This window comes from Mauremys reevesii, linkage group 1, assembly GCF_016161935.1.
Source record: "Mauremys reevesii isolate NIE-2019 linkage group 1, ASM1616193v1, whole genome shotgun sequence".
NCBI classification, from domain to species: Eukaryota; Metazoa; Chordata; order Testudines; family Geoemydidae; genus Mauremys; species Mauremys reevesii.
In genome coordinates, this window is record NC_052623.1 from 267,008,203 (window position 1) to 267,020,755 (window position 12,553).

General features: G+C 56.3%; 1 protein-coding gene across 1 annotated transcript; it reads right to left on the reverse strand.

Annotated features, from left to right (window-relative positions):
* Positions 1–3,486: 3,486 nt before the first annotated feature.
* Positions 3,487–7,865, reverse strand: ELFN2 (extracellular leucine rich repeat and fibronectin type III domain containing 2). Its single transcript, XM_039522549.1, has one exon. The coding sequence runs from the start codon at positions 7,505–7,507 to the stop codon at positions 5,102–5,104; it is 2,406 nt and encodes an 801-aa protein (XP_039378483.1). The 5' UTR covers positions 7,508–7,865; the 3' UTR covers positions 3,487–5,101.
* Positions 7,866–12,553: the final 4,688 nt, after the last annotated feature.

The following is a 12,553-nucleotide window of genomic DNA, read 5'->3' on the forward strand; positions in this document are numbered from 1 at the left end:
GCATTGCAAACACATGGACACTGCCTCAGCCAGCATTTCTTGACATTAATTTTCATTTGTTGTTCATGAATATTTCACACCTGCCTCGGGAGGAATTGTATGACATAGGACGCAGGGCAGCAAGGAGTGAGCACTACAGCACAAGCGGGGGCTGAACTTAACATCTCTTGCAAGGGGAACAGCAATCCACTTAGGGTTCAGAGTCCATTGCAGGGGCACAGGAATCCAGTTCTGCTCCTTCCAATTGAGCAGAGATTCCTGTCCTCCCTGGAATGAATCCTGGGTTCTCTCCACCAGCACAGAAACAAAGCAAGAAACTAGCCATAAGCCTCAGGCTCTGAGTCTGCCCCAAGGAAACCCTTTCCTCTGAGTGGTTTCACAGCTTGACAGTGGGAGGCGCAGGAACTGCAGACAGGGCAGGAGACTCAGGGCAGCCCCCTTAACACATCCCTCCATCCCAAAGGCATTAGCAGTTCCACCACACAGTGCACCCCGGCCAAGCTCCACCCTGCCAGCTTTCGGGGTGGGGGTGGGGGATGGAAAGAGTCGTCTCCAAAGCCCACTCAAGTTAGCAGGAGTCTTTCCATGGACTTCAGAGATCAGGCCTGAAGACATCAGAGGGGTCCTCAAAGCTGGGGCACTCCCTGCCACCCCAAACCAAGGCTCTGTCTCTCCCCTGACAGGCCTCACTCATGGGTTCAGGCTGGAGCAGCTGCGGGGGGCTTTGCTCATGCAAGTGGCTCTATTGACAACAGTGGGGGCCGGAGGAGGAGGGGCTAACGACCACAAGAGTGAGCAAGGGCTGCAGGGCCAGGCCTATCACACCTGACCGTGATGTAGCCACTGCCCTAACCAGGAGCTAGGAAACTTGCAGGGGATGGGGTGAGGGGTCTGGATAGGAGCAGAGTGAAGGGCTGGGGCATCGTTCAGCGGGGCACCCGGCTTGGGTTTTCTTTCGCATCCGCTCCCTCCAAAGATCTTAATTCTCTCATCCAATCACAATGGGGTGAGGGTGGGGAGGGGAGGGACCAGGGAGAGGGAAGAGGTTAAATCTCAACGAACTGGCACATACACAACAGGTGTTTGCTCAGAAAAATACAGTCAAATCATCATGCAAAGATAAGGTTAGATCTGCTCATTTCAGCCATAGTGTGTGTGTACTTCGCTGGCTGTCCTTCCCATTCGCCAGCCAGCGGCGGGGAGGAGGGGTGGGCTGTTCCTCCTCCCATCCCCTCAGAACAGTCCTCTTGTGCAAACCTTCCCTCCCCCACCCCAAGGCTGGGGGTCACTGTGGGACAGAAGGAGCTTGGGTTGCACACCCCTTCGAACCCACCCCAACCCCACTCCAGGCAACAGGAGGAGTTTCTCCTTCCAGGAGACCAGCAGCAGCCCCCCACCCCTTCAACCACCCCCCTTATTCTCCATCTCCTTTCTTCCCCTTGGGGATGGAATGGGAGCTGAGATCCTGGCAAAGTATAGCCCCCCAGCTCACCCCACACCATGTGGCCACGTGGAATAGCTTATGGGACTTCCCAGGCACCGGCAGTACCGTTGAGAGAAAGCAGAGGGGAGAGAAAGATAACAGGACAGGGAATTCACAGGACTTGGTCCCCCGCCAACCCCCCAGCAGGTTCTCACCCTTTCCTGAAATGATGGGAGTCAGCATCATCTAACCCCTTCCCTTCATCTGCAGGCTCCCTTGTTTCATGAGCCCCCTGGAGTTGTTCTGAACCCCCGATCCCCATGCACCCTTCCCCTCACTACTCAAGCTCGGGGGGGCAGAGGGGCTGAGTTACGACCGGGGTCAACGCTTGGCAAAATAGCCCATGATGCACGCTGACAAGCAGAGGGGTCTGGGGTTACATTAGGGTATTTAACATTGGAATTGTCATAAGGACTATGCCCCAAGATCCCTTCCCTAGGACCTTCATTGGGTTTATACCCCTAGGATCCCTTCCCTAGGAGCTCCATAGGGAATACACTTTGCAATCGCCACATGAAATAATCCCCTGGGACTTACCACACCAGCCACTGGATGGTGCTATTGCCCATTAATGCCGAGAATCTGTTTGACAGACTAGGTGGGTGAGGTCGATGGCTGGAGAGCTGGTCTCTCTCACCAACAGAAGTTGGTCCAATTAAAGCTATTACCTCACCCACCTTGTCTTTCTCCTATCCCGGGACCGACAGGGCTACACCACCACCGCATATGAGAATCTGTTTATACTAACTAGCTCCTATTAATAGGATCCAAGCTGTCTGACAGATACTGGTACCTGTGCCCAGTGGCTGCTGTGGAGAGATACCCGTGCCCTGTACTCTTGTCTCCCCTGGCCCTCACCCTGCAACACAGCCAGTAGCGTAGCTAGGGGGGGAGCAGGGCAGCGGCCGCTCCCCCACTGAGCACAAGTGGCGCCTTTTTAATTTTACTCACCCGGGAGCGGGAGAAAAAAAAAAGGCGCCACCCACTGCGGCGCTTTTACTGATGGGGCGGCACTCTGGGTCTTCGGCAGTACTTCAGTGGTGGGACCTTCACTCGCTCCGGGTGTCTTCGGCAGCACTGAAGCTTCATCGCCAAAATGCCGCCGAAGACCTGCGGAGCAAGTGAAGGTCCCGCCGCCGAAGTACCGCCGAAGACCCGGAGCGCCACCCCATCAATAAAAGCGCCGTGGCAGGTGGCACCTTTTTTTTTCCGCTCCCCCTGTTCTCTCCACCTGGCTACGCCCCAGCCAGCGCCTCTGACCATCCCCTGGGCTCTGAGCAGCTCCTCAGAGGGAACACCCCCTTCCCAGGCTCTGTGCATGGCCTGGGGACAGAGGCTGGAGCCAGTCACAATGCAGCCTCTCCCTGGAGAGACAAGCTCAGACAGTGTTGGACGGGAGGAAGGGGAGACCTTGGCCTCTGCCTTGCTCCCATCTGAAAAAGGGGAAAGATTGTCAAAGGTTGGGGAGGGGGCAGCCAGTTGCACTTGAAACAACCCCCTCCCCGCAAGCAGGCTCCCCTACAAAGGACACAGCCGGGCATTTGGTGGTTGCCAAAGATTGTGCTTTGTTGGTTTGTTCAGAGGGGGAAGGGAGGGCAGTGGGCTGTAGCCCCACCCACCCCTGCCTCTCCCCAGTTGGCAGGGAGCTAGGGCCCAAACGCCAGGGAGCATTGCTGGGATTGGAGCGGGCTGGGCATGTGGGGTTTGCAGGCACACTGAGGATTCCCTCTGATGGGCGGGCACCCTGGCGAGTGGCACAGAGGACCAGCCCAATACAGAGGAGGAGGAGGCCTGTTGGAGTTTTGCAGAGGGCAGTGAGACTGCTCAGCCCAGGAGCTGATAACTCTCCCATCCCAATACCACCTCCATGCAGAGCCCACAAAGGGAGGGCCCAGGAAATCATCCCCCAAGGCTGCACCCTCCTCCCTTGCCCTGGAACCAATCTCCTGGGCTGTACCCCCTTTCCCCTGGCCATTCCCCACTCTCTCTCCCTCCCTCCCATATTTTACCCCTCTTCTCCAAGCTCTCGCCTATCCGTAGGAGGCACATGTGCCCCATTTGTGTCAAATCCAGGTCCCACACACTGTCCTCTCTAGATCCAGCCTTTTTACACATCCAGTGTAGTGGGCAATAGAGAGCTGCCCCTGGTCACATACACTCATTCTACCCCCCAGCCCCCAGGGAGAGGGGGCCCTGCTCTGGTCTAGATGGGTGGGAGGAGGCATAGGAGCATCTTGTGATTGTTATTGCTCCCCTAGGCCAGTGGTCTCCAAAGTGGGGTGCGCAAGAGGATCCTTCGGGATGCGCGGCAGGAGGAGTGCCGCTGGAGAGCGCCGCTTCGGCAGTTTTGGCGGGAGTCTGAGCACCTTTTTTTTTTCTGCTTCAGCAGTTTGGGTGAGAGGCCGAGCGGTTTTTTGGGTTTTTTTGGTCGAGGTGGCAAAAATAGTAGAGCCAGCCCTGTGGTGCAGCAGGGGGTGCATGCTCAAAATATTTTTACTGACAGGGGTGCGCGATCAAAAAAGTTTGGAGACCACTGCCCTAGGCCCTCCTCAAGGGTCTGATCCCCCACCTCCAAAGCACAAGGTGGGGTGCAGAACCTGCAGCACAAATGAAGGAGGTGGGAGATGCGTGCCCCTCCCCAGCTCTGGGGCGGGGCGGGGCAGGGGTGGGGTGAGAGGAGGAACCCTTCAGATCTCAGCGCAGTTGGGAAGTCCCGTCTTCTTCCCCGCTCCCCCATCACCCTGCCATTAGCAAACCCCACTTTGCCATGCCAGAGAACATGCTCCCCAGCATTTCCTGGAAGACAACTGGACTGTTCGGCTGGGGCTGGGGGTGAGGGCTCCTCAGGGCCTTAGAAAGCCAGTAACCTTTCTTCTGAAATGCACTGGAAGCGGGGAGAACCCTGTGCTTTGTGCCCTTCCTCAGTGAACGAGGGAAGCTGATGTGGCCATGAGCCAGGGGACCCAACCCCCCAAGCTCAGGGAACCCTAATGGAGTCCGAGGTGGAGGAAAAGGAGGGAGAGCCTCCAGTTACATGCTAGAGTCTGTACAAACCCCACAAGTCTTGGGGAGGTGGGAGGAAGCCTTGAAGACCCAAAACCCTTTAAATGTCAGGGAGGGGCTCATTGTTTGGTGACATCCCCCATTTTCTTTTGGTGGGGGCCGCCTCCCAAGGGAGTAAGCAGAAGCCCCACCCCCATTCTTAAAACCCCCCACAATCTGGAACAAAACAACAACAGGAACATAAAAGCGATGGTTAGTGGTTTAGTCTAGGCCTGGTTAGCATCCTTCTCTGCCCCCCGCCCATGCCTAACCCTCTCTTCGTCCTTCCCTCCTGTTAGCCCATCAGCGTCATTACCACAGTGTCCAAGCAAGCGGCTCCTCCCAACCAGCTGCAGGAGGAACAGTGGTCCCCATAACGCAGGAGAGACAATTCATTGCGGGAGTTTGTTTTTTGTTTGCTTTCTTTCTTTCTTTTTTTTTTTTTGTAAACTTTGTAAGAAATGGTTCTTGGTTCGTTTTTGTCATGGGGGAGGGGCCTATTCGGTTTTTGTTCACAGTCAAGTGGTTCTTTTGTTGGTGGTTGTTGGGTTTTTTTCTTTCCTTTTAAAGAGAGAGTCACAACTTCTGCTGAGCGGAGACGCCTTTCCAGTAATCCAGGATGTCGTGCAGATCCTCGTCCTTGGCAAACTGGACTTTCTTCCGCAGGGCGTGGCCAGCCGCCATGTAAACCTCCTCCCGGTGGTGCTTCTTGTAAGGCCGGAAGCGCTCCCAGATCTTGTGAGTGCTCTCAGATGAGTACTCGGGGCTGGAGGAGTAGCCCGAGAAGTAGTGTCTGGGGGAGAGCTGGGAGTATGTGGAGTCCCGCTTGGAGCGGGAGAGCGGCTTAAGGAATGACACCCGCTGGCTCAGGGTGTCGGCGCTCTCCTCGTAATACAGGGCCGGGAAGGAATGTCGGTGCTCGCTGCAATGGTAGGAAGGTTTGACCTCCAGGTGGTGGATGGCGCCCGGGGACACCAGGGGAAGACGATCCAGGGGGCTGTTGAGTGGGCTGCCTTTCTCGATGTACTTGGAATCCGACTTGCTCATTGGCGGGTGGTCTGGCACGTCAAGGCTGAAGACCTTGGCACTTTTGATGGAGCCGCTGGATGAGACGCTGCAGGTCTTCCTGGCCACAGCCGCATCCGCGCTCAGCTGGCGCTGTAGGGGGTGGTGGGAGCTCTCCTTGTAGGGTGGTGACAGGAAGCCAGGCCGCTCCAGACCACCCGAGGAGCCAGCGGGGATGGACTGGCACTCAAATGCCATGTCCGAGTCGACGCCGCTCCCTCCTCCCAGGAAGGAGGCTGTATCCAACTTGAGGGCATCAATGCAGTTGTTGATGATCTGGTTGACCTTGTCTACCTCCTTGGCAATGGTGGAGATCTCAGCTGCTGAGCCTTGGCCATTGTCAAGCTCACGCAGATCGTCGTCCCGCTGGGCTCTCTCCAGGGCATCCCCGCCACCCGTCCGCACCTCAATGTAGTTGCCCTTGGTAGTAACTTTGGGGGTCTCCATCCCAGCCTCCATTGACTTGGACGGGGGCAGCTTCTCCCCGATCATGGAAGGGATGGAGGACATCCGCGAGACAGGGATGACGGGCGGCTCGCCCAGCTTCTGCGAAGAATGGACAATGGAGCTGGTGTCTATATCGGAGCCGTAGCGCATCTCCAGGATGGTCTTCTTAACATTGAGGGACTTCTGCTTCTCTTCCTGCATTCTTCGCTTCCTCAGACAGTAGTACACCACCCCGAGGACGATGACCATCCCAAAGAGGCAGCCCAGGATGGTCATAATGTAGTGAGTGGTGGTGGAGGTATTGGGCACTGGGTCCTCCCTCCCCTTGCTCCTGGTGGCAAAGGACAGGCAGGTGTGGTTGTAGCGCTTGGAGTTGCGGATGGAGGCCACACAGAAGGTGTAGTCCGTGTGAGCCTTCAGCTTGCTAAGGGTGACATACTCCTTCTTGTTCTTCAGGGTCGTGACATCAGAGACGTAGCTGTTGTTGTACTGGACCAGCACGTACATCTTGCTGAAGGGTGAGGGGATCGTCACCACCAAGGTGGCTGAGGTGATGGTCACATGGTGCAGCTTGATGCTGGGGTTGAATGAGGAGTCGGTGGTGGAGGAGGCCGGGGGCTCGACGGAGAGGAAGTCCCCGGGGTTGAACCCCGAGTTCTCATCCAGGTCTCTCTGGGAGTCAGGCGTGTAGGGGGTGGGGTTGATCCTTGAGAGGGATGGGATGGTGCCTCCCCGGCACATGGACTGGAAGATGGTGATGGCGTTGCGGTTGTGGTGGGGTCGAGGCATCAGGAGAGGGTAGCCGGCGAACTCCCGAGGGGTCTCACACTGCAGCCGGTCGTAGTTCTTGGTGACATTGTTGAAGACCACCAGCCAGGTAAGGAAGCTGTAGAGGCTGCAGTCACAGTTGAAGGGGTTGCCAGCTAGCTCGCACACCATCAGGTTGCTCAGGCTGGTGAAGGTGTTCCCCTCCAGCCTGCTGAGCCGGTTGGAGGACAGGTCGATGCTGATCAGGCTGGGGCACTCGGAGAAGGCGGTGGGTGTGACCACCTCAATCAGGTTGTGCTGCACGAAGAGGAACTGCAGCCTGGCCATGCCGCGCAGCATGCCCTCTGTCAGGTTGGTGAGCTTGTTGTAGCCCAGCTGCAGGACCTGCAAGTTGGCCTGGCCCATGAAGGCCCCGTCCTCAATGTAGGAGATCTCATTCTTGGTCAGGTTCAGGTCGGTGAGGTTGCTGAAGCGGTTGAGGGAGGAGTACAGCACCACCTTGAGCTTGTTCTCATTCAGGCGCAGGTCGTGCACTGTGCTGTTGATGTGCTGGGGGATGGTCTCGTAGGGAGGCTGGTTCTGGCTGCAGATGGCCAGCCACACGTAACCCTTGTCCCCCTCGATCAGCCAGCAGTCGCCACGCACCGTGCCGGGGGACAACACACAGAGCAGGGCGGCCGCCCACAAGCCCAGGCGCAGCATGTTCGGATGTGGCGCCCCCCCCACCCCCCGCAGGCAAAAAAGAAAACAAGCCTCTGAAGAGCAAAGGGAGGGGACGAGAGGCGACGCTCCCTTGCTGGTTAGCGGCAGGAGGGCACAGTCACCTCAGTTCTATCCGGTGCCGTCACCAACATTTTTCTTTCCCTCCGCGCCAACCCCGGGGTGTAGAACAGCAGGGGGCAAAATCCATTCCTTCCTGCCGCTCCCGATCCGGGAAAAGGGGGGGGGAGTGGAAATCTGTGCTTCTCTTTAAAACAAAACAAAAATTAAACAACTGATCTTCTTGGAGGCTCAGGAACGACACCCCCCCACACACACCCTCCCCGCCTTCCCCCACGACCACGAGGTGACTCGGAGGAGCTGCCTCTTCTGTCGCTGGGCTCCGGAGGGTGCTCCTCCTCCCCCTCTCCTGGGTCCCCTCCAAGATGCTTCAGAACTTCAGTTCAAACATCTTGAAAACAAAAATATAGAGAGCTAGAGAGCGAGCGAGCGAGCGAGAGATCCATCTGTCACCGGAATCTGGAAAGGAAACACACGAGAGACAAGAGGAGGCATCAATCAGGGGGGCTTTGAAATACGGAAATAGACAGCTAGGGTTGTTAGTTTCTTGGGGATGGGGAGGAGCAGAAAGAGAGCGTTGTGGGTGGGGGGAGGCGGTATTGCCTGCTACGCTGATAAGCCTTGGCAAAAGGATCCCTTGCAACATAATCTTGTATCAGTGATAGCCAGAAGGGTACTTGGGTTTCGTTACGTAATGGAATCACAGCCTGGTTGCGGGGCGGGGGGTGGGGGGAGAAGGTGGGATGGAACAGAGGGAGGGACACGGCTGTGTTATGATCCGCTTAAAACTCCAGAGCATAAAGAAAACACAACCCAAGCCAACCCAGCCCCAAGGAGTTTCAGCTGCGGGCGTAGAGAACAGAAATCGCACCGTACACAAATGTGCGCACGCCGACGATAAATAAATAAGAATCCCAACTAAATGGGGTTTTTTTTCCTTGATGAAAAATGATAAATAATTCATTGTTTGTATAACTGCTCTCGTTCCAAAAATAATTCCCTCGTCTCAGTGCAGGCGAGGGTTGGGGACAACACGGCCTTCGCGAGCAGGGCTCAGAGAGGGATGTCTGTAACCGGGGGAGAGGGGATTGTGAGCGCCGGAGACCCACGCCAGAGCAGAGGGGTGTGTTGGCACAGGGCGGATGGGGGCTGTCAGGCAGAGCCCTCCAGCAACGGTTGGCTCCAGTACTTGACATGGGACAGGTATACAGAGCTGCATCCATGTGACGTGGGCAGCACGTGCTGTATTATTAATTTTATCTATTTGTGCTCTCGTGGTGCCTACTGCCAGGAAGGGAGACCAAACTATTTCCTGCCCAGGCTGGTTAAAGAATCCAACCAGCTTCACTAGGATGAGGGGAAAGAATTATTAGCTGCTTTACCCCAGCATGGGACAGCACCCCCTGCTGGTAGCATGGAAACATTGCTATCTTGTCATCGCCCCCTCCTCAGGCTCGGAGACTCATCCTGACCTGGAGAATAGCACCCCCTACTGACACCAAGCCAACATCCTCTCTGCTCCATCCTGGAGTCCCCTCTTCCCAGGGGCTGCCAACACACCCCACTTGTGTGAGAGATCCCCTGCTGGTGCCAAGGAGCCATCTGCTGTCTCCCTTCTCTGGCCAGATCTACACTTCTCCGTTCCATGCAGGAGCACCCCCTGCTGACACATCCCCATTCTCACACTGACCCCCTCTCCCACTATGCTGTCAGTGCATCCCCAGCCTTAGCTGAGTGCCCTCTACTGAGGGCTAAGGAGACATTCCCATTCTCCAACTGGGGCACAGGTTGGGGGAGCTGTAAGAAATAAGAGAAAAAAATGCATCTTAGTTATTTAAGATTAAGGATTCTCTCTTCATTCTTCTTTTTTTTCCAGAGACAGTCACTAAAGATATTGCTAAACCCTTTGCTGCTAAACCCCAACCAATTTCCAATGCAGAGATCCGAAGGGCATAAATAGAATGAAGAAGCAGCCGGGTGGGGTGGGGTGGGGGTGAGCAGGGAAGAAAAGCAAACCCTTAAAGAAGGAGGCTTACGTCTGTGGAGAGATCTGAGCTGATCTGGGGCTGCAGAATTACCAGGGCAGCTGGATTAAGGGATCAGAGATGGTGTCAGAGAGAGAGACACTTGCATATTCAATAACCCAGAAAGGAAAGCCAAGAACCAAAGGGGAGGGCGGGGGAGGAAGGAGTGGGGGAAGGGCAAAGGACGAGTGAGATCCAACCAACAAGACGGAGGAAAAGACCCCTTCCCCACCGCTGACTGGCTGAGGCCTCCACACTTGTACCACCTGTGACCATCACGCAACAGCCCCCAGCTGAAGCACAGGGGGTGGTGGGAGCTCTCCTTGTAGGGTGGTGACAGGACTTTTGCTTTGGCCAGGGACTGTGCTGTAGCAGGTGGTGCTGGTTTCCAAGGTCTGGCTCCTCCTATCTTCAAGTCTTAATGTAACAAAAAATAATACCCTGACTCAGCATCCCCTGGTGGGTTGAGGGAAGGAGGCTCAGCTGGCCCCAGCCAGGTCACTGTTGATTTGCTCCTGTCGCTTCCTAGTGCACTTCCTCCGCTCCCATTGGAGCTCTCTTTCTCTTGCCCTTTTCTAGGGTATCTCCCTACCTAGGTCGGGCTGAGTGGTTTTTGCTGGCCCGCACCCCTACGCTGTTCTCTTTGGCCCTCCCTCTCCCTCTGGGTTCCCTGCTCGCAGGTGCCCTTTCGCCAGCCAGCCAGCTCCACAAACACAAGGGAACAGGATAAGCAGATAGACAAACGTATTGTTTCCAGAGAGAGCCCTGAGAGCAATACTCCCAACACACCCTCAAGTGGATTGTGGGAGCAGCCCCTTGCGGGGAGGGGAAGAACCTCACACACACAAGTTATTTCACCTTTGCTACTGTTTGACTTGGCAACCTCCTCTCAGCTAGTTGTCCCTCAATGCCAACCCCTCTTCGCCATGGACGCAGTGCCCAGACTCTGTTTAGCCCCGGCGTGCTGCTACTGCCTTCGGCCCATTGCATTATGTTGGCTGGAACCGCCGGCAAAGCAGGAACTGCCGCAAGCTCCCAGGCTCGAGTCACCGGGCCAGCTCTGGGGTGCGGAGCCACCCGAGCGCTGGTGCAGGGTGGCACCTTCACCGCTGAAGGGGAGGCAGCACTCAGGACAGGCCCAAGGTTCCTCTCTCGCAGAGGCAGGCCTGGCTCGCCAACGTGAGTTGTGCAGAGGAGCCCCTTCCCATGCAAGTCAGATCTGGCTGGTGGCTGGTGCAGGGGAGGGGGGATGAGGAGGAGTTTGCCTGTAAGGGCTGGTGGGCACCACGGCACACTAGTCCCCTATGGCTGTAGCTGTTGCTCCCCCTATGCTTGGCCTATACGCATGCTGGATCCATATGCAGTCCCCCTCCCATGCAAAGGGACAGCAGCTTCGCACTTCCAAGGGTAAAGGGCACAGGGTGGGACAGGTTTCCCCAACCCCAGCTCTCCTATCTCTGTGCCTTGGCTCCTGGCTCACCCGTACGCAGAGATCCTAGCCAATAAACTGGCCGGTCCTCACATTCTTGCAGCAAGTTTCACCAGCCCCCTCTCTCCCCCTGGAGTGTCCTCCAGGTGAGCACCCCACGATGCCTCTCCTTCCTCAGCCCGTTCCTGCCTCTGTCATCACAGCCAAGGCATCCACCACTCAGGGGAGGGGAGGCGGACCATGCTGTCCTGCAGCCAAGCCCTGCTATAAATCAGCCAGCAGATGAGTCCAACAATCCCAGGAAACAGCAGTGTCCTCAGTCTTGGCCAGGAAGGTGCTGACACCACACTTGGCCACGATCCTCCCTCTTGTTTCTCCAAAGCCCCAGCAAGGGAGAAATTGATATGCATGGTGGGTGGGTGAGGGTGTGGGGGGGTGGAGGAAGCAGCTGCAGATTAGGGTGGCGGGAAGGGGTGTGCTAGGGAAATGCAGGTAAGAAGGGCAGGCCCATGGGGCCGGTGTGGAGGGAACCTCAGGAAAAGATGACACCTCCCAGAGCAGGGGGTTGCGGCCCCCAGATAATTTCCTTTGTGACAAAGTGGGAATTTTTGGTAATATTTTTATGAAGCCTGTGTGTGTGCCTCAGTTTCCCCTATACTTTGCATTGCTACCCCGTGGGGAGTGGAGGGAAAGGATTAAGTTTGCTCTCAGGGCAGCTAACAGACATGGGTGTGTATGTGTTGCCGAGCTGGCTGAGCAGACTGAATAATTCTGAAAAAGGACTGGCCTAGGCTGACCCATACCACTGGAAAACCCGAGAAGACACTGGAAAGCCCAAACACCGGGTTGCTGACACCTAGCAACCAACCACCCAGAGGAAGATTTCCCCGCCTCTCAGCAGGGAAGCTGAGCAGCTTGAGAACAAAGGCTGGAAAGGCGGGAGATGTAAGTTCTGGAGGAAGCTGGGGGCTCTCTCACCTGGGAACTGACTAAGGAAGTCAGAGAGAGACCCAGAGCCTGAAAACGGAGCTCACTACAGCCTGGCTGGTGAATTGCTCGGGGCTGACCAGAGAGGACTTTGTTTTAACCTTCAGTGCACTGTGCTAACCTAAGCACTTCCTATGCTGTGTTCTAGCTGACTAATAAACCCCACTGTTTTGACAACGCTGTGTGAGCGTCACTGCAAATGCTGGCTGAGGTGCATGAGTCCCTGACAACTGCACAAGTCTCCACCAGGAGTCTGTCAGTCAGACTCACTGAGCAGAGCTCACAGGGTGAAGCAGGGGTGCTGAAGACCCAGAGGGTCAGTCTCAGGAGGCTCTGACACTGCGTGGGCTGCCCTGAAGGAAGAGTGAGACCCTTGGGGGGGTCTGGCACATCTAAGGGGTTCCTCTACCAGACTGTTCAAAAGCTGGGGGCGTAGCACTGATCCCGTGGATCCGTGAAAGGGGATCAGAGGACTGGGGGGTTAGAGAGCCAGGGTGGTATGGAGGAATTGGGGGGGGGTGTCAGTGA

What these genes read in the sequence shown, in the direction of transcription:
- ELFN2 (XM_039522549.1), bottom strand. Translation starts at nt 7,507, where the DNA reads ATGCTGCGCCTGGGCTTGTGGGCGGCCGCCCTGCTCTGTGTGTTGTCC.